The sequence below is a fragment of the Aristolochia californica genome, unplaced genomic scaffold (assembly GCF_029961685.1).
Source record: "Aristolochia californica isolate CCGP_79_NKW_82.1479 unplaced genomic scaffold, dmAriCali1.0.hap1 SCAF_9, whole genome shotgun sequence".
Taxonomy (NCBI): domain Eukaryota; kingdom Viridiplantae; phylum Streptophyta; class Magnoliopsida; order Piperales; family Aristolochiaceae; genus Aristolochia; species Aristolochia californica.
This window is the reverse complement of record NW_027182290.1, coordinates 33,143,511-33,162,576: the sequence shown is the minus strand read 5'-3', so window position 1 is coordinate 33,162,576 and position 19,066 is coordinate 33,143,511. Positions and strand designations below refer to the sequence as shown.

At 39.0% G+C, this 19,066-nt stretch overlaps 1 protein-coding gene across 1 annotated transcript; it reads left to right on the top strand.

The window, feature by feature from the left end:
- LOC137940450 (methyl-CpG-binding domain-containing protein 9-like) lies at positions 1-18,864 on the top strand. Its single transcript, XM_068785525.1, has 10 exons — positions 1-659; positions 5,208-5,904; positions 6,280-7,338; positions 7,713-8,405; positions 9,291-9,596; positions 9,949-10,284; positions 10,396-10,494; positions 14,318-14,752; positions 15,275-17,428; positions 18,027-18,864. Exons 1-10 carry the CDS (start codon positions 154-156, stop codon positions 18,267-18,269), a joined length of 6,528 nt encoding a protein of 2,175 aa, XP_068641626.1. The 5' UTR covers positions 1-153; the 3' UTR covers positions 18,270-18,864.
- The last annotated feature ends 202 nt before the right edge of the window (positions 18,865-19,066 follow it).

Sequence of the window (19,066 nt, the reverse complement as noted above, 5' to 3'; positions counted from 1 at the left end):
TCCTCGTTCGATTTCGTCTTCGCGACTTCTTTGCTTTAGTCGCTCTGCCCCAATCGCTTTTTTTCCTCGATCTCTCTTTGTTCTGCTCACTTTGCGTTTTTATTTTTCGTGGCGCGTATTATCGTGAAAAATGTGTCCAAGGCCCCTTCTCTGATGGCGTCCGTAGATTCTGCCTCCACCGACGGCCCGAAGCACGACTGCCGCCCGACCCTTCTTTTTATCGACCTCAACGAGATCCCTTCTCCGTCACTCGACTCGCCTCATGCTTCAGCCTTTCCTGATGCCCTCGCCGTCGTCCGAAAGTTCCATGAGTACCCTCCTCAGGCTCATGGCTCTCCGGCGGAGTTCCCTGGGGAGTCCGGTTCCTGTCCCAGCTTTGCTTGCGGGCTCTGTGGCCGCCCAGAATCAAAAGGTGGGACCATGGTCTGCGACGGGTGCGAGCGGGGTTTTCACCTGAGCTGCATGAAGATGAGGGCCCGTCAAGTTGTCGCCGTCGATGACTGGGTCTGTGTTGATTGCATATTGGCTGGAGCCCAGAGCAAGCTTTGGCCGTGGGGGGCGGTTTCAGCTGCATCAAAGCGAAGCGGAGTACGTCTTTTGGATATCAATGCCCTGCCGCCTAGTGAAGGGGAAGGAAGTGAGGAGGTCCTTACCAATAGGTACCCTGACACATTTCATTTGCCTCGTACTAAAAACTTTATAGTTTTTATATATTCTAAGCTCCCTCTAGTTAATGGTGGGAACGCTGTATAAAGGTTCAGTTATAGACGAACATAAAACGTCCCTTTTTATATATTATTTTTTATTAAAAAAAAAACTTCTATCCACGCCTTATTTACTGAACTCTGTAACTACTGTTACCTTTCTGGTGCTTATTGGTTTTAGGTGTAACGATCACTTCTATCTACTTCATGCTGTTTCGATTCAAGTTCAATAAACGGTGGCCAGGTACTTGAAGACTCAGTTTAATAGGAAACTGAATGTTGTAATCAACTTTCTCGCTGAGAATCTGCTATTTCACGTCGGAGTTGTATTAGCTATTGTTGTTACATTTCCATCTCTTATTTTAGCTCATTGGGTTAATGTATGATGGGCAATTTGATTTTGAATTTCGAAGTTGAATTTTCAGTTTCTGATCAGGACTCAATTTTAGCTTGTTAATGCAAAAAATTTGTATTTCTAAACTATGTCTACTAAGCCAACTTTTCCGAAAATATATCTCTCCATTACTATCTGCATGGAGAAGTCAATTTTTATTTCTTTTTAGCAGGTAAAATGGCGTAGTTTTGTTATAGATTTTTTTTGTGAAAATTTTCTCATTAACAAATTTTGGAGGTTACAATTTAATCCATATAGAAGTGGCAGTTGAATTCAATTAAAAAGAAAAAGAATTTTTTTTGTCTTTGATCATTTAAGACATTTTTCTCAAGCAAGAGGGAAAATAGAATTCATTAAGGAGAGGGTCCCCAGAGGGGAAGTACAGGCAGTGGAAACAAAAAAACAAGGAAAAAAGTTACAGAAAATCAAAAGGGGAGGGAAGATCCGACAGTAAGTATTTGCTGGGTGAGCCTGTCTCTAGCCAATGTATCAGCAGTGCCATTGGCGCATTATGAGATTGTTTGTTTGTTGTTGATTGTGCCTCCTATGCATCTATTTGCTCATGGGAGCCACAATGGATGGATGGATGGAGAACAGAAGTTCAGCTACTATTTTGTTTCAGTTCATACTAGATCTTACAGAACTAGAAACTTTGCAGCCTTTTAGAAAGTGAAACACCTGTTGTTTATGAATAAAAAAGAGAAGGTGAACTTTTACTTGAAGGGATTCAGTTATACTTAATCTAGAAAAAGTTTAAATGAGATGAGGTAACCTTCAGTCTCAACCATAGATTTAATTTTTATTTTTAGGAAACGATTAATTCCATTAAGTGTGAAGGCAAAACAAGCAAGGAATGGGGAGCAAGGAATTGGATTCTTGTCTTTCCTTGGCTCATTCATCAAATAAATGATTTGTTGAATGATTTAAATTAATTCAATTAGATAAAAGAAATATTTTTATCTCATGAAAACATGTCAAAATCTCCAAGGAGGATATTGCCTGAGCTCTATGAAATAATTAATTCAGAGATCCCTTTTGCTGGTTGGGGAGGGGCCTCCGTCCTCTCCTCTGACATGTGGCACACCCTTGTGGTCCCTATCCTGCTCCAAGGGCAGATGGGGCTTCCCTGTGTGTCAGTTGAAGGGGGGGAGTGGGAAGATCAAACTGATCCAGACTAGGTTTACGATTGCTAGTTAAACTGCAAAAACCAGCCAGGTCTGCCATTTCCCCCCTCTCTCTGGGCTTGTGCATTTAGAAACCTGGACAGAGGTAGGGTTTGGTTGAACTGGTCGAACCGTGGTCCGGGGTTAACAGTGGTATTATTAATGAATGTACTATGACTTAAAGTGACATTGATAAAGATTGTGAAGAAACCTTGAAGGAGCCCAATGTAGGAATGAAACTAGGTATTGATCGACCCTAGTATTTCTATGAAATAATTTGTAGAAGAAGAGCAAAAATATGCAGGAACCTGAATTGGCTCAACATAATCCATGTGGAAATCAATTTACTAGGAAACAAGAACCTATGGCATTCATCATTGTTAGCTAGTCTATAAATTGATGAACCGAGACTATAAACAATATGGTTCACGTGCCTAGAATGAGGTTGTGCAATGTTGCAAAAGTTGCTTTGATAATAAAAGGGTTTACTATGTGGGTTACAACTCTCTATCATGAACAAAGAATTGCAGATCGTGCATTCAGGAACTACTACTAGATTCTATTAGATAGCATGCAGTGGTAGTTTCTGCATGCTATCTAATTATTTTGCCACGACCGGTTGGAATGAGATTATTATTTGTTCTCAGATTTCACTTACCTCAAGTTTTAAGTGCCCGTCCAAATATTGTGGTTTAAGATTAAAGTTTGTTGTCTAGAATGATTTATCAAACTTCCCAGAAATGAACTTCACTAGCTTCACCAAATTTATCATGATGAGGGGGATATAATTCTAAGTTCACAAACTTGTGCAGATGTGATGGGGTTTCCAGACTTAAGAGGGGGAGATAATTCTTTTTTTCAAGGCCTTTTGATCTTATTGATTTCACTGTGGAGCTTACCTCCCTTTTATGTGGTTTAAATATTTTTTAAAATTGTCTCCCAAGTTCACTTGAAGTTGAATGTGATTCTCTGGGTTTTAATCCTTTTTGTTCCAGAGATCTTCATCCAACTTTGGAGGCTTTCAAACTGTTATTCTTCTTGTCATTTGAGTCGACTCGTGTGGAGGTGTCATTTGAGACTTGTTAGGTAATATCCTCCCTGTCTTCTTTGTTTCTTTTGGTCATCGTGAATCCATAGTCAACAGAGCTAAGGATCCTCCCCACCGCCTGAGACTCTTCTCTGCTAGATTCTTCTTCCTTCTGGTGGGAATGGTTATTAGATGGGGTTCTAGAAGACCATGTCCCAGTTTCGTTTCTTCACTTCTTTTGATGAGTTAGTGGACATAGAGATCTTGACAGTTTTGTGGAGTCAAACCCTTAGAAGTTCTAACAACAGAGTGGATGCATTGGTGAGGGAAGGAATTTGCCAGGCAACGTCTTGATGTTGCTTCCTTCCTACCTAGTGAGATTATATTTTCTATTTGGTATGTCGGATCTGGTCCTAGTTCGAACTCTTTGCTCTGTTATAAAAAGAGCTATATCTAGGGTGGTTGCCCATCAATTGAAGGTCTTATGGATGCTTTCAGTGATTAAGTAGGTTTACAGTAATGCAAAAGTGATGATTTCTATTGTGCAGAGAAAGAAAGTGAGCATGAAGAGAGTTAGGTAAGAAAGTGAGCATGAAGAGAGTTAGGTTTGTTCCACTTGTGGAGGCCAAAATAATTTGAATGCTGAATGTTTTATGGGCACACTTAAATACTTTTTTTTTTTAATGGACACTCCTACTACTTCTGCCTTTTTTTTTTAATGAACACACCTCAATACTTCTTCTTTCTCTTTTTTTCTTTATGTTTGATACTTCTTGATTTAGTGGACATTATGAAATCAGAAATCATGGCGGCGATGATGATTTTGAGTGCTATAGAGAACATTAATGTTTTCTAAATGCTTTAATACACTATATTTAGCAAACATTAGGGATTTCTGTTTTAATGGTAGTCTGTGTTATTGGTGGCTAAAAATGTCTACCAGTCTATAATTGTACATATGCTCCATGTCTTAGCGGAGATCGAGTTGTTCATGTGGGGGAGTTGTCCCACAAGGGTTTGGGCTTGAAAAGGTCATATGCTTGTTATATTTGAAGAGGTCTCCTGGTTTCAGCTAGTCACTCTTGGAGGAACCAACTCAACTTTGACATGGTATCAGAGCCAACTCAAGATGTTGTTGCGAACCTCGGAATCAAAGCCTCAATAGAGTATTAGTTGGGAATTGAGAGAAAGAAGAAAGAGAGAGATCATAGGAGAAGAGAGAAAACACACAAAAATGAACTTAAGTTGGGATTTTAGTTATCCAACTTGTATTACTTCCCCTTTCAATAGTAGTTTCATCTCACGAATAGAAAACTTACAAGTGAAGTCATGCCAACTACAGTCACTCACACCACTTACCTCCTTTCTCACTCATGTTACTAACACTTGCCATATCAATTCTAAACTCATGCCAACTCCCAATGCTTTGTCTACTGACTCTGCTATGTACATCCTATTTAAAAAAAACACTAATTACCTCTTCTGGGCCTTATACCCGCATAAGGCTTTATTTCTTCCTTGCGTGACTAATTTTCTGGAATATAATGGATGTTTTGTCTTGTGTGATCTCTTTGTTTGTTCTCTATGGCTCATGTGTGTATCTTCACAATTCCCTGAGTTAGGCCTGGATGTGAGTAGTGTTGGTGGGTAGAGTCCACCAGTTTAGAGTTGTACATGTGCTCTGTCTTTGGTTACTTGTTCGAGGGTGAGAGCTGCTGTATGTGTGAAAAATGTCCCTGTGGTTATTGGTTGGAAAGAAACCTCCTGACTTTAGCTAGTCATTTTAGGAAGAACTGGCTCAACTTTAATGAGTGTAAATTATTTCATTTGTTCAATTTGATGCATATTATAATTAGTTGGTATAAGTAAAGTGTGCAACTCAATTTATTTGCTTTTTTGTTGTTGTTGTTGTCCTGTAGGGTTGGTTTGCAAGGTGAGGATGCTTTACTAGGCCATCAATTTCCTGTACAAATGCCATACTCACGCATGTGCCATTCTGGTAATGGAGTCAGTATGGGGAAAGGTTCTGGCCTTGTTGTTCCATCAATGAAGGTGAGTCCTGATGGCCTAATTCCCCATGATTGGGCTGTAAATAGAAGTTCTGAAGATCCAGGATTCAATTGCCGATTAGGAGGAATACCTGTTGTTAATAATACAACTTTGACTTTACCAACCCTAATGCAAGCAGAGATAGTTTTACAAACTTTGAGGCAGTTTATTTGGGAGAGACGAGGTACATTAGGGAATGGGTGGCGTGTAGAGTTCAAGTCATGTACAAATGGGTACAATGGCTTTGCCTTATTTTGCTCTCCAGATGGGAAGAAGTTTGAGTCGATGCTTGAAGTTGCTCAATATTTGGAGATTACTTCAAACTGTTCCTCAAAAGATGACGAGGAGAAAAATGATGTGATTCCTTTGATTCAGAAAGGCTTACCACTTCGAAGAAGAAGACGTCTTTTGAAATCAAATAGTTTGTTGGGTAATCATGAAAATTTAAGGGGTGGGTCCACTGAGGGACCTCCAGCTGCTCCAGAGATTGTTAATGCAATCTCTTGTGCAGGAGTTGCAGAAGCTTGTATGAAGGAAAATGGTTTGAACAGATTCACTCATCCAAATGTAAGTATATGCAATTTGTGGAATTACTTCTTTGTGATTTTCTTGTCAACTCACCTTTGAAATATTAGTGGGAAATTACATTTGTAAAATGTCTTTATCTATCATGTTTATCCATTTAAGGATTGAGTGGTTGACTAACTGAACAGGGATATGATGCATTTTAACTGTAAATTTATGGGCATCATGTCATATTTGAAATAATGTCTGAGGATTTTCCATATAATGTATAGAAGAGCATGAGAACAAATGCACTCCAAGAACAGAAACTTTTAAGGGCAACAGTTTGTAGTTACATGTGTCACTACATTGATGGCTATATTTGATATTTGATAAATAGTTAAAGACACTGATCCTCCTTTTAATTGGTTTCCCCAGATTGATCTCCCTGTTCAGTATGAAGATTTTTATGTTCTCTGTATTGGGAAAATTGATTCACAGCCTGGATATCATGACTCTAGCCATATATGGCCTGTAGGATATAAGTCCTGCTGGCATGATAGGGTCACTGGGTCAGTTTTTAATTGCGAAGTTTCCGATGGAGGTGATTCTGGGCCTTTATTCAAGGTGCAGAGATGCTCATGCTCAGCTATGCCCATCCCAAATGGGTCAACGGTTCTTGTCAAGTTAGGTGTTGACAAAGCTACTAAGTCTGAGAGGTCAGAAACTGTTATTGTTTCAAGTGATGGTGGCAGTTATGAGGATTTTCAATTTCAGCTTGTTTTTGCTGATCCTAGTACATCACAACAGGATCTTTCGTCATGTTTTCGGAGCAATTTGCCATCAACTTCTTTGGAGGCTTTGCCATCCCAATTTGATTATGTTGAGCAGGGCTGCACTGAGCATAACTCAGGTCTGGGTGACCAGATTGGTGAGTTTTTGGTTGAAGGAAAGTCAACTTCTTCAGTATGGACAATGGTGTCTCAGACTGTTGTTAATGCTTGTCGTGAAGTTTATAGAAAGTCAGGTAGCTTTCATTTTCTCTGTAAGCACGGTTTGGATGGAAATCACCCTAGAGCTGACGGCAGTGTTGACCTACTGACTAAATTTTGCAGTTCTGCTGCTGGTATCTGTAGTTCTCTTGGAATTCATAGTGAGAGTGAGCTTGAAATGACATGTGGGGCTATTGCAAAATGGTTAGACCAAGATAGATTTGGATTGGATGTGGAATTTGTGCAAGATATAGTAGAACAACTTCCTGAGGCCCACACTTGTTACCAGTATTATATGAGGAGGACTAATTTAGGGTCACAAAGAACAGGAAATAATCTGCTTTTAGCTAAACGAAAAAGTTACGGAGATGGGGGAATTGATGATTTCCTCAGAAAATCTAAGAAGCATCGAAATGAGGATTTGTTTAATGAACAGAGAGTTCCTCCTCCTTGTCGACCTTTGAGCAGCAGGCTTCCACCAGAGCTGGTTGGTGATGTTATTCAGGTATCGTCATGTATGCTGTTGTATTGTTGTTTGAAGATCTATGTAATAGTTTTTGAAATTGTCAGTAAATCCTTAGATACTAGTTGCAAAGAAAAAGATGTTTTATTGAAGAGGAATGCCACACAAAGTGTATCTTGTCAGAGAAGCATGTGACCAAGGAGTGTTTTTATCAAGAAAGCATTCAGTGAAAAGTTTTCTTGCAAAGAAGCTAGAAGTGAACTTCTATTGTTTCACCTGGGGAAGTGTCCAAGTTACATTTCTTTTATGCAATTATGTATCCTCTTTTTTATATGTAATTTCTTCATTAATGCCTTTGACATATTTTCTTATCACATTCTCAGAAAAAAATTCCTTATATGTTTGGTTTTTTTCAGGCATGGGAGTTACTATTTCGTTTTTATGAAGTATTAGAGCTAGAAGAGCCTATATCCTTTGAGGAACTTGAAAAAGAACTCCTTGACCCATGGTTTGATGATTCAAACTGTCTTGAAAAAGTTGAAAAGGAAATACAGCAAGAAAAAGACTTTTCCATGCAGGGAAGTGAGCGCACTGGCTTGTACACTTCTTCGTCTAGTTGTGAAGCTGGAATTCCTCCCAAGGATTATCTCAGTGATTCATTTATTATGATTGAAGTGGAGTCCAGCAATGAAGCTTCTCAAGCAAGAGCAACCTCACACACTTATGGGAGATGCAATGGTGTGGCTTTAACTAAGGCTCACATTGCACTGCTTAAAGTGCTAGCGGGTGAGCTACAAACAAAAATTGCTTCAATTATAAATCCAAATTTTGATGGTGGTGATTCAAGACCTAGGCGGGGACGAAAGAAAGAGGTGGACAGCTCGGTTTCTTTCAGGAAAACGAAGGTTGAAATGCTCTCCATTAATGAATTCACTTGGCCAGAACTGGCACGGAGGTACATCCTGTCATTCTTGGCAATGGATGGGGGCCTAGATTCAGCAGAAGTCATTAGTCGTGAGGGTGCAAAAGTTTTTCGCTGCTTACAAGGTGATGGTGGGGTTCTGTGTGGGTCTCTCACTGGAGTATCTGGTATGGAGGCAGATGCATTGGTAAGATATGCCCCTAGACTAAAACTACTCAAAACTTGTGTCTGTAGTATGAAATCGAGCATAAAGATTTCATGTTGTGAACCCTGGGATGAATCTGTACACTACTTAGTTTCTTAGCATCTCCTATATATTAGGTTATGGGTTATTGAGTTGTTCTTGTTTTCTGGTTGCGCTTTTTGGATTGTGAGTTTTATTGGATTATACTTTAAATTGGAATCTGGTTTCGAAGCTTGCAATCTAATTTGTCTTGCTTTGGAATTGCTATTGAAACATGATGAGAATTTCATTAAAAGAGAAGAGGGGGAAAAATTGCATCAAGACCATAAGCATTTACAAAAATTTAGAAAAAAGGACATACTATGATACATAGATGCATCACAAGACAAAGAACAGAAAAAAAATCAAATCAAACAAAAACAGAACATCCAAATCAACTCATGAATCATCTGGAGGAAATGGTTTGCATACTAGCTTGTTGATAAATTGAGTATTTCCACTGTGAAAAATAACTGAAAAATGTGGTGCGTTTGCACCAGATGGTATGTAATGAATTTCTTTTGTGACATCTGTCAGTGGTGTTTGCTGTTATGATTCATTGAGCATCACACTTTGCATCGACTGCAAGAGTTTGGCCTGCCTGCGCTTTAAGGAGCACACATTTTTTGTGAAGGAGAAACAGATTTTGTCCGTAATTGGGTGGTGCACTAACTTTGTCAATAATAGGTTGGGACTTGCAGTCTTTCCACCCCCTCCCCCCCCCCCCCCCCCCCCCCCCCCCCCCCCCCCCCCCCACTTATAATTTGGTTTCTGGCTTTGGTCTTGAATAAAAACTTTGCCTCTTTCCAAAATAAAAAAGAGTGGTACACTAATTTTTATGATTCTCAGCTACTTGCAGAGGCAGAAAAGCAACTTTCTGATACTGTGAAGAGAGAAACTGAAAATTGGCATGTAGTCCTTAAAGACCCACAAACAAGTGGAGCTTGTGAAACAAATACAGTGAATGGTGGCGGTCTTCCTGAGTGGGCCCAAGCACTGGAACCTGTTAGAAAGCTGCCGACAAATGTGGGGACCAGGATTAGAAAGTGTATTTATGATGCTTTGGACAAAATGCCTCCAGACTGGGCGAGTGAAAAATTAAGGCACTCAATTAGTAAGGAGGTGTACAAGGGCAATGCATCAGGACCCACTAAAGTAAGAGCCTGCTGCTATCATACTTTTCTTGGTTGAAATACTAAAATAGCATGTTTCTAAGCTTCTGACATGGTAGTTTTGGTCTGTAAATTACATGTTGCTGATGGTTTTATCTTTGTATATGCCCACCTTTTTTTGACTGGGAGAGTTCATGGATAAGCAATATAGTTTAATCTTTTCTGCCAGGCTTCCATGGATTGATCATTATCTTATGGTTATGCTACCTTCCTCATGGTGCTATGATATCTAGGCCATTGGGGGAAGTTCGAGTCTTTCTTGGGAAGTTTTTTTAATGGCTGTATCCAGAGAATGGGGCTGGTAACATTGTAGTTGTTTACTTGTCTCTGTACAGAAAGCTGTTCTTGCGTTGCTGGCAGAGGTATCTGGTGAACGTCCATATCAGAGACCTGATAAAGGGAAAAAAATGGAAATTTTCAATTCATTTTCAGATCTAGTAATGAAACAATGCCGTAGCGTGCTGCGGAAAGCTGCTTCTGCAGATGAAGCAAAAGTTTTTTGCAATTTGCTGGGGACCACATTATTGAATTCTAATGAGAGTGAGGATGATGGCGTTCTTGGATCCCCTGCTATGGTATCCCGTCCTTTAGATTTTCGGAACATTGATTTAAAATTAGCTGCTGGAGCATATGGGGCATCTCATGAGGCTTTCCTTGAGGATGTTCGGGAGGCACGTTTTCTTCAATCTTGTCAATATTTGGTTGAAGTGAGCTGCCAATACATGTTTGACCCTTGTACTAAATTGTTTAAAATGCTCAAATATGTTGCTTTCTGCTTGCAGGTTTGGCATAACATTTGTGCTGCATATGGGGAGCGATCTGATCTGATGCAGCTAGCTGAGACTTTATCCCAGAATTTTGAATCATTATATGCAAAAGAGGTTAGCCTTTTTTTTTTTTCATTATCTTTTTTTGTCTGTTAGCATCTTTCATTTTTAGTTTTTAGCATCTCCATTACCAATTTCTGTCCAATTTTCTCATTAATGAAAATGTTAAAAAAATTTCTGAAGCGGCATTGTAATGGTATGGGCTAAAATTTATGCTGGTAAGTTTTATTTGTGCTTGCAAATATAATTGGTTCAAATTTCTCAAATAGAATGACAGCAGCTTGAAGGTATGAGGTTTGAAGTCTTGAAGATGAAACTACAAAGTGCTTTTTTCTGCTTACAACCATTTTTGCTTCTGTTGCTTGGCCAACTAATTTGAACGGCCTGCCATTTGGGAGACATGTTGATAAAGCACATGAGATTCCAACTTCAAATTCCTCTGCTAGTTGGATGCGAAAATATATCCAAATATATTTCTACTTATATTTCAAAAATAAATAAATCCGTTTTCCTCTTGAAAAATTTAATTTTGAGTCATTAAGAACAACAATGTGAGAGAGGGATTGAAGTGTATTGTGTTTCTATGAGAGCTTTTACTGATTTCATTGGAAGCAATGAATTAGAGGAAATTAACCTTTCTGGCAAGACACATGCATGGGCAAATGGACAAGAAAATCCAGTTATGTCTAAGCTAGATCAATTTATAGCTAATGGAGAATAGCTGCAATTATATCAGCAGGCCACTGGAAAAGTTCTTAACAAGCTAGGCTTTGACCATTGGCCAATTCTGCTTGACACTATCTGGATGGTTAAAATCAGTTTCAACACATCAAGAATATGATATTCCTATTTTACAAATATGCCGATCACACTCTTATTTTTGGAACTGGTATAATGGAAGAAATTCAAAGAATTAAAGCCCTTCTTGGCTTATTTGAGTTAACTTATGGCCAAAATATTATTTGGCAGAAAACAACTTTTATGGGTTATCATATTGACAATGATAATCTATGTTACATGGCGTCCCATTTCGGATGCCCATGGGCAACTATTTCTTCTTTGTATCTGGGCCTCCCTTTGTTTGATTCTAGACCAGGTTATCATCTATGGAGTCCGGTCGTTGAAAAGTTGGAAAGGAGATTATCTACATGGAAGGGTAGGCTTTTATCCAAAGGTAGAAGGCTTATTTTTTTCAATTCATGCATTATTGGTATCCCAAATTATTTCCTCTCTTTTATCCCATGTTCAGTGACTGTTTGTCAAAAATTTTAGCATTAAAAAGGAGATTTCTATGGAGGGGACCGAATTAAGATTTTAAATATCATCTTGTGGCCTGGAATGATATTTCTAGGCCAAAATCCCATGGGGGATTGGGTATTCGACTTACTCAAAGTATGAATAAGGCTTTTCTTCTTAAATGGCTATGGAAGTTTAATAATTCTTCTATCTAATTTGGAGCCCTATGATTGTTGCAAAGATGGGTTACAAAGTTTTTTGGTGGACTATTGGAGGAAGAAGACATAAACTTTCCTCCCTTTGGAGGACTTTTTATTCATTTCTTCCTTTATTTGAAAAGTTATAAGATTCTATGTGGGATGTGGTGATAAAATTTGACTTTGGACTGATAAGGGACCTTTATGTGAAAGATACAACATTCTAAAATGGCTGAGTATGTGCAGAGCAATTTTGCATAGATAATTGCTCTTGGAATTTTCACTTTAGAAGGGGGCTGAATGAAATAGAAACTAATCTTGTTTCTAATCTAATTGAAGAGCTTTGTTTACTCCAGATATATAGAGATAATCATGACAAAATGATTTGGATGCATGATGAAAGTGACTGTTTTTTTTTTTTTTTATCATTCAAAAAAAAAAATGTGACTGTTTTTCAGTTACATCAGTTTATAAATATTTCAATGAATGGATAAATACTGATGCTTCTCATGACGCAAATATAGCTTGGCGTGTTTCAGGCCTATTAAAAGTCCATTTCTTTTGATGGTGTGCCCTTTTAAATAAGATTCTTACAGTTGACAATTTGAGAAGAAGAGGTAATCAGCTTCATTGTCCCTTATGTCCGTTTTGTAATGAGGAGGATGTAACAGTAAGTCATCTATTATTACTGTCCTTTTGCATGGAAGATTTGGACTCATATTCTAAATAAGGTTGGGATACAATTGTGCATTCCAATAACCCTTCTTGGTATGTGCAAAATGACTCTTGACTAGGATACAAAAGCTGGGAAATATTATTCTTTCAACTTACTTAGCTCATATATCTTGGGCATTTGGAAGGAGAGGAATAATAGAAGATTTAATAGCAAGTTCAGATATGAAAATGAGATTGCGTCAATGATCATAGTATATATCTCTTCTTGGCTTCATAGCCAGCCTGAGTTTACACCACTATGAGGGATATTTCTCTTCGTCATAATTGGAATATTCTTGCTCATATGGTTGTTTCCCCTCATTCACCTATCATGATTCGTTGGAGTCCACCACCACTTGGGCATTTAACTTTGATGGTAGTTCTTTTGGAAACCCCGGTCAAGCAGGAATTGGAGGAGTTATTTGGGATTTTTTTGGAGTTCAGCTTGTAACTTATTCAGGTTATTTTGGAATTTCAGACTGTACTACAGCTGAACTATTCGCTCTTCTTCAAGGGCTTATTGTTTTTCGAGAGAACTATAATGTCCCTCTTATTATAGAAGGAAATTCAAAATTTGTCATTGGCTGGTGTTCAAGTTGCTGATCCCCTTTGGCGTCATTGGACAATTTTTCATCAGACTTGTTAAAATTGTATCTTATTTTAATTGTTCTTGGTCTCATGTGCCTAGATCAGCAAATGATGTAGCTGATTCTTTGGCTAAACATGGAGTTACCCTACAATCTCTTGTTGTTAGGGGAGTGCTCCTTTAGTTTGTTTCTATTTGTTCTCTTTTAATTAATCATTTCATTAAAAAAAAAAGTGTACTGTCTTTCCAATTGGTGAATGTATTCTCACTTCATTCAAAAAATTAAAAAAAATGGTGGATGTATGGCTTTTGTATTGCAAACTTGATGTCTTTAAATTTTATTTTTAAGCAATAGTAGAAATCAGTGGTTTTGACATGGGCTACTTTTGTGAATATCTATCATGAATCTAGCTGTCAGATCATGTGAACTTGATATGGCTTCCTCTTGAAAAAGCATTATCCCCAACTACATATATAAAAATCGGAGAGTGTACCTTCATAACATATGAAAGCATGTGGGACAACTATATGCCAATTGCTGTCTCCATCAATGTTCATGCTAAGATGACGATATTGTTAGTGCCATTTTTTAGTAGGTTCCTTATCAAGTTACCACAATCTGGATTTGCACCAAGTTGGCATGGCCGGTGTATTCACAAATTTTTTTTTTTTTGGTCCCCATCATCATACCGGCATCTATTTCAAGTTGTTCTTATCTGAGGTATCTATGTTGAGAAACATAAAATCTCCCTAAACCTCTAAAAGATCAATAAGCCTAATTTGACTCACATTGACTCATTTGCATCTTTGTTCATCAATGAAAGATCCATCACATTAATTTAATATAGGAGTGTAAGACAGGAGACCTCCACCCATCCCTTTCCTTGCTGCTCTCTGTCTCTCTGTGGTTCATTCAGAATTAGAATTTTCTCCCCTTTGTCACTCCAGGGTTTACTTCTGGCTGTTTTTCTCTGAGCATTTGTAATGAGAAATATATTTCTTAAATCCACTGAAAGATCAATATAAACATAAGTTGACTCTCTTTGATTCATTACTAATTGGACTCTTACTTTCATTACTCTCTCTATTTCTCTCTCTTGCTTTTTAGTATTTAATTTGGTAAGTGTACAATTTTCCGATGCAGGTCAGTGGCCTCCTGCAGAGATACGAATATCAAGCTAACCTGGAACCTCTAGATGGGGTGGAACTAAAGGAAGTTACTGAAGCCTTACTTCCTCCAAATGAGTTGTCTAAAGCTCCTTGGGAAGAGGGAGTTTGCAAAGTCTGTGGTATTGATAAGGATGATGACAGTGTCTTACTCTGTGATACCTGTGATTCTGAGTACCATACTTACTGTTTGAATCCTCCACTTATGAGGATTCCTGAAGGAAACTGGTATTGCCCTTCGTGTGTTATGGTCCAAGGTAAAGCTCTAGATGTGGTGCCACATGCTGCAGTTATTGGTCAAAATATACGAAAAAAATATCAGGGTGAGGACTTGCTTCGGCTTTCTGAGGCACTGAATCTGTTGGTTGCTACAATGGAGGAAAAGGAGTATTGGGAATTCAGTGTTGAAGAGGTTTGCTTATGTCCTTCTCTCAGCTTAGTTCATCCTGTAGAGTCTAGATTTCTACGGTTTACTTGATTTCTTTGTTGAATAAGGATAAGATGCATCATCTGGTACTCTCTTTTAGAAGTCAACTAGATAAATTCACGAGGAAGCGTTATCTCCTTAGGATCTACCCCAGCATCTAGAAATTGGTTATTTGGCAAAGATACATGTACTTGGTGTCCCACTCAAGAAAGGGACCCCACAGTAGTGGAATTTCGTCAAAAACCGCGTTTTCTGGTGAAGAAACTAAAATGATGTAAATAAAAGAAAGAATCATAGAAGACTCACATCAAGTAACTTTCTCTTATATCAGTGCACGTGCAGATCATGTATTATTTATAGTTTCTTCTTAATTATTCTTGTTACTTACGGCTTCTTTTGAATCCATGCTTTTGTTACGTGTGAATATGTGGATCTACATGTAACAGTGGGAGAAGAAAAACAACTGTGGGACTTTTCTTGATTTTTATTTTTTATCTCTCTCTGCAGAGAATATTCTTGCTGAAATTTCTGTGTGATGAAGTGTTAAATACCACACTTGTTAGGGAGCATCTTGACCAGTGTGCTGATACATCTGTAGATCTGCAGCAGAAATTAAGGTCTCTTGCATTAGAATGGAGAAACTTAAAAATCAAAGAAGAGCTAATGACTGTTAGAAGTGCTGAGTTGGCTGCTATGTTTCTTGACCACGAGGGATGGGCTCCACAAGGCCACATCAAATCGAATCATTGTGCAAGTTTCTCTGGTGGTGATTTGGTGCAGAAGTCACAAATCCATGCTGAGAATGGCCCAGATGAAAGTGGGCAATGTATCAGCAGTAAGAGTCAAATCTTAGACCGTGAAACATCCAGTAAAAAAATGTCAAATTCTGAGACTTTTAAAAAAGATGATCTATCACTGGGGAATATGGTTCCTAGTGTGAGCTCTGGCAAGGAGTTCAATGTGCAATCTTCAATTCATTGCCAGCAGGGAAGAGGTGGGTTTGAGCAGAACACGAGTGGGAGTTATGATGTAGACGTAGAGAGAGAGAATTCAATGGAACCTATGGATGAGGCTCTTGAGAGGACTGGTGTCTTGCGTGATCTCGTGAGAACTCATTCTATGGAGCAGCCTTTGTCTGCGGCCAGGCGTCTCTGCATGGATAATCAGCATCATAGTTCTCAGTCAAATGCAAATGAGCCAGAGCAATCATTTAATACCGAGGCAAATTCACTGAAAAATGAGATAGTAAATCTTCAGGATGATATCTGCAGTGCAGAATCCCAGCTTCTGAAAGTTTCTCTGCGAAGGAAGTTTTTGGGCGGGGACTCTGGAGGCCGGCTGTACTGGGTATTGAGTAGGCCGAATAGATGTCCCTGGTTAGTTGTGGATGGTAGTACACCTGTCCAAAGAAAAGGGAATGGTGAGGGCAAAAGGAATATAGAGACTTTAGGACCTGTCATTGCTCCTATTTCTTCTGATTCTAAACTCGACGATGGGATTTGGATATCTTCTTCATGGGTTTCATATGAATCTGATAGAGAGATCATGGATCTGGTTGCCTGGTTGAAAGGCAGTGATTCAAGGGAAAGAGTATTAAAAGAGTCAATTTTGCAATGGCTGAGGCTTCGGTCTCAGGAGACTAAAAAAAGCACTACAGTGGATGACAGTTCTCTTACAAGCCCATGCAAACACTCGAATATGGAGAGGTTTTTGTATCCTTATCAGTTTACTAGAGCTAGCAGTCTGCTAGAGAAACGGTATGGTGCATGTTTGGAGCCTGAAGCTTCTGATTATCCAAAAAAAGGAAGCAAAAAAACAAAAATGAGTCATGAGGAGAGAATGTATCGCTGTGAATGCATGGAGCCTGTATGGCCATCAAAACATCATTGTCTTTTTTGTCATCTGACTTTCTGCACTCGTGCAGAACTTGAGAGTCACAATGATGGGAAGTGCAGTTCCAATTCTATTATTCCTTATGAAAGCAAGGAGGCTGAGAAAGGGACTGCTTGTGATGGAGATGTGATCATTGAGGCATCAAAGGTTGGGAAGCTCGATTTGAGCTCAAGGTTGGTTAAATTTCAAAAGAAGGGGGTAGCCTGCCCTTATGATCTTGAGGAAATAAGCAGGAAGTTCATCACAAAAAAATCTACTAAAGAGTTGGTACAGGAAATTGGACTTATTTCCTCAAAAGGGATTCCCTTGTTTGTTCCATCAACACATGCTCCTGTCCTTGATCCAACATTAATGTTGACCCCTTCGCCAAATGAGGGAGTTGGTAGGGAGGTGACATCTGTCTCTGCCAAAGAGCAGGCAGTCGTTCCCCTGTCTCATGACCTTGAGAGAGATGATGGGATCTCAACCAGTAGTGCACCTGAAATTTGTGCTGAGAATGGTATCTGTGAGGATGCGAAAGAGGAGTTTGTATCTGAGAATGTGCCTGACAATATTTCAAAAGCTGTAGTTGGTCCAAATTTTGTGGTCTCAGAGCCATCATTGAGACCTCTTGTCGGAAAGGTTTCTCCAATTCTTAGGCGGCTAAAGATGAACTTACTCGACATGGAAGCTGCACTGCCGAAGGATGCAATGCGATCATCCAGAGTACAGTTCTCGAAAAGATGTGCCTGGCGTGCATTTGTGAAGTCTGCCGAGTCGATATTTGAGGTGAATTGACTGCCTTATCATTCACTATATATTTTCTTCATTTCTGTCCCTATTTTATTCATTGAATGGGAATCTAATTTGTTATTTGCCTACCCTGATTCCATTATTCCTTTGTTTGGCTAAGCAATATTTACTTCTTATGGGTGGCAATTTTCAGAGGAGGTTGTTAAGAGGATGTCTCCGCAGAGCTCTCTCTACCATAAATATGGTTGGACTGAGCATTCACCATACTTAAGGGCCTTACTTCATTTAATTGGAGTTTCATTTATTGCTAGTGTCACACTAGAATATAGAGAACATGGTTTTCATGGATGTCAATATGCAATGGAACTAAAAATATTGGCCGAAAGATTTGTAATAGTATCTATTGAGGACTATCTCTACTGCCCATTAGTGAATGATATTTGCTGTCCAGCTCCAACTACCTCGATTCATGTGTGCTCTTGTGAGCATGGTGAACGTTATTTCCATTCCTTCCTATAATATCTCTTTGGCAAAGTATGGTATATATCTCTGTGGCTAAGTATGGTGCTTATAATTGGTGAATTAGCATTTTTCCCAGCTGTTTGTGATGTAAGCATTGTGGTATTTTTTGCAGATGATTCAAGCGACAATCATACTGGAGAACATGATCAAGACAGATTATTTGAGAAATGGATGGTGGTATTGGTCATCTCTAACTGCTGCTGCAAAGACATCCACAATCTCTTCTCTTGCCCTTCGCATTTATTCGCTGGATGCTGCTATTGTGTATCAGAGAACTTCCTCTGGTTCATCTGACCAGATAGAAACTTTGAAAATAAGCAAACCAGGGAAGAAAAAGAAGGATGCAGATGGATGATTTAGATGGCGTTTGATTTGGATTTGTGTAAACCACCAAACTTGGGTGGCGTCATGCAGCAAAATTATGCAATGGCAAGAGTTTGCTCAAGTGTTCGAGAGAATTGTCTTACCGAGCTGCTCATTGCCGTTCTGGTGTAAATAGCTGAAGGAGCAAACCTGACATGCTAACAAGGGAAGAAGCTGTGTACAAAGGCCAAGAGAGATAGTTCCGTGGTTGTTTATATTGATCCGAGCTTTCCTCTGGTGTGGCCTTAGTGAAGTTTGATCTCATGGAAAGGAAACTTACATTAGGAAGGTTAACGTTAACATAGAGCAGAAGTAGAAGCCCAAGCTGATTGCAGGGTAGTGAAAATGTGTCATTCTTTTTGTTTTTACCCCCCATTTATTGTAAGCTAATCCCTGGGGTTAGTGTGACAGAGCCATGGTTTGTAATTCCACGAGCAGAAAGATTGATAGCTCCAAGGTCAAAGTAGATTAGTTCTGTTGCCACATTCCTTGTACTTGCAATAACCATCTTCATCGGCACTAAAGCCTTGTACCAACTGTCTCAACTGTCAACTATGTTGTAGTTAGTTATACTCAACCATAGTGGAATCTGGTTAACAAAGTTCTTCCCGAGTCTTACTGAGTGAACAGTTACAACTTTCATTTGTCATCTAGATTCGGGCATCGGTGACTTGCGGGAAATAATTTCATTATGCACTCCACTGTCTATCAAGCGTGGTACAGGGACTCGCAAGCGAAAATACTTGATGGGAAATAAAATAGCCTTGTAAACTCTCACAAGCCGATGAT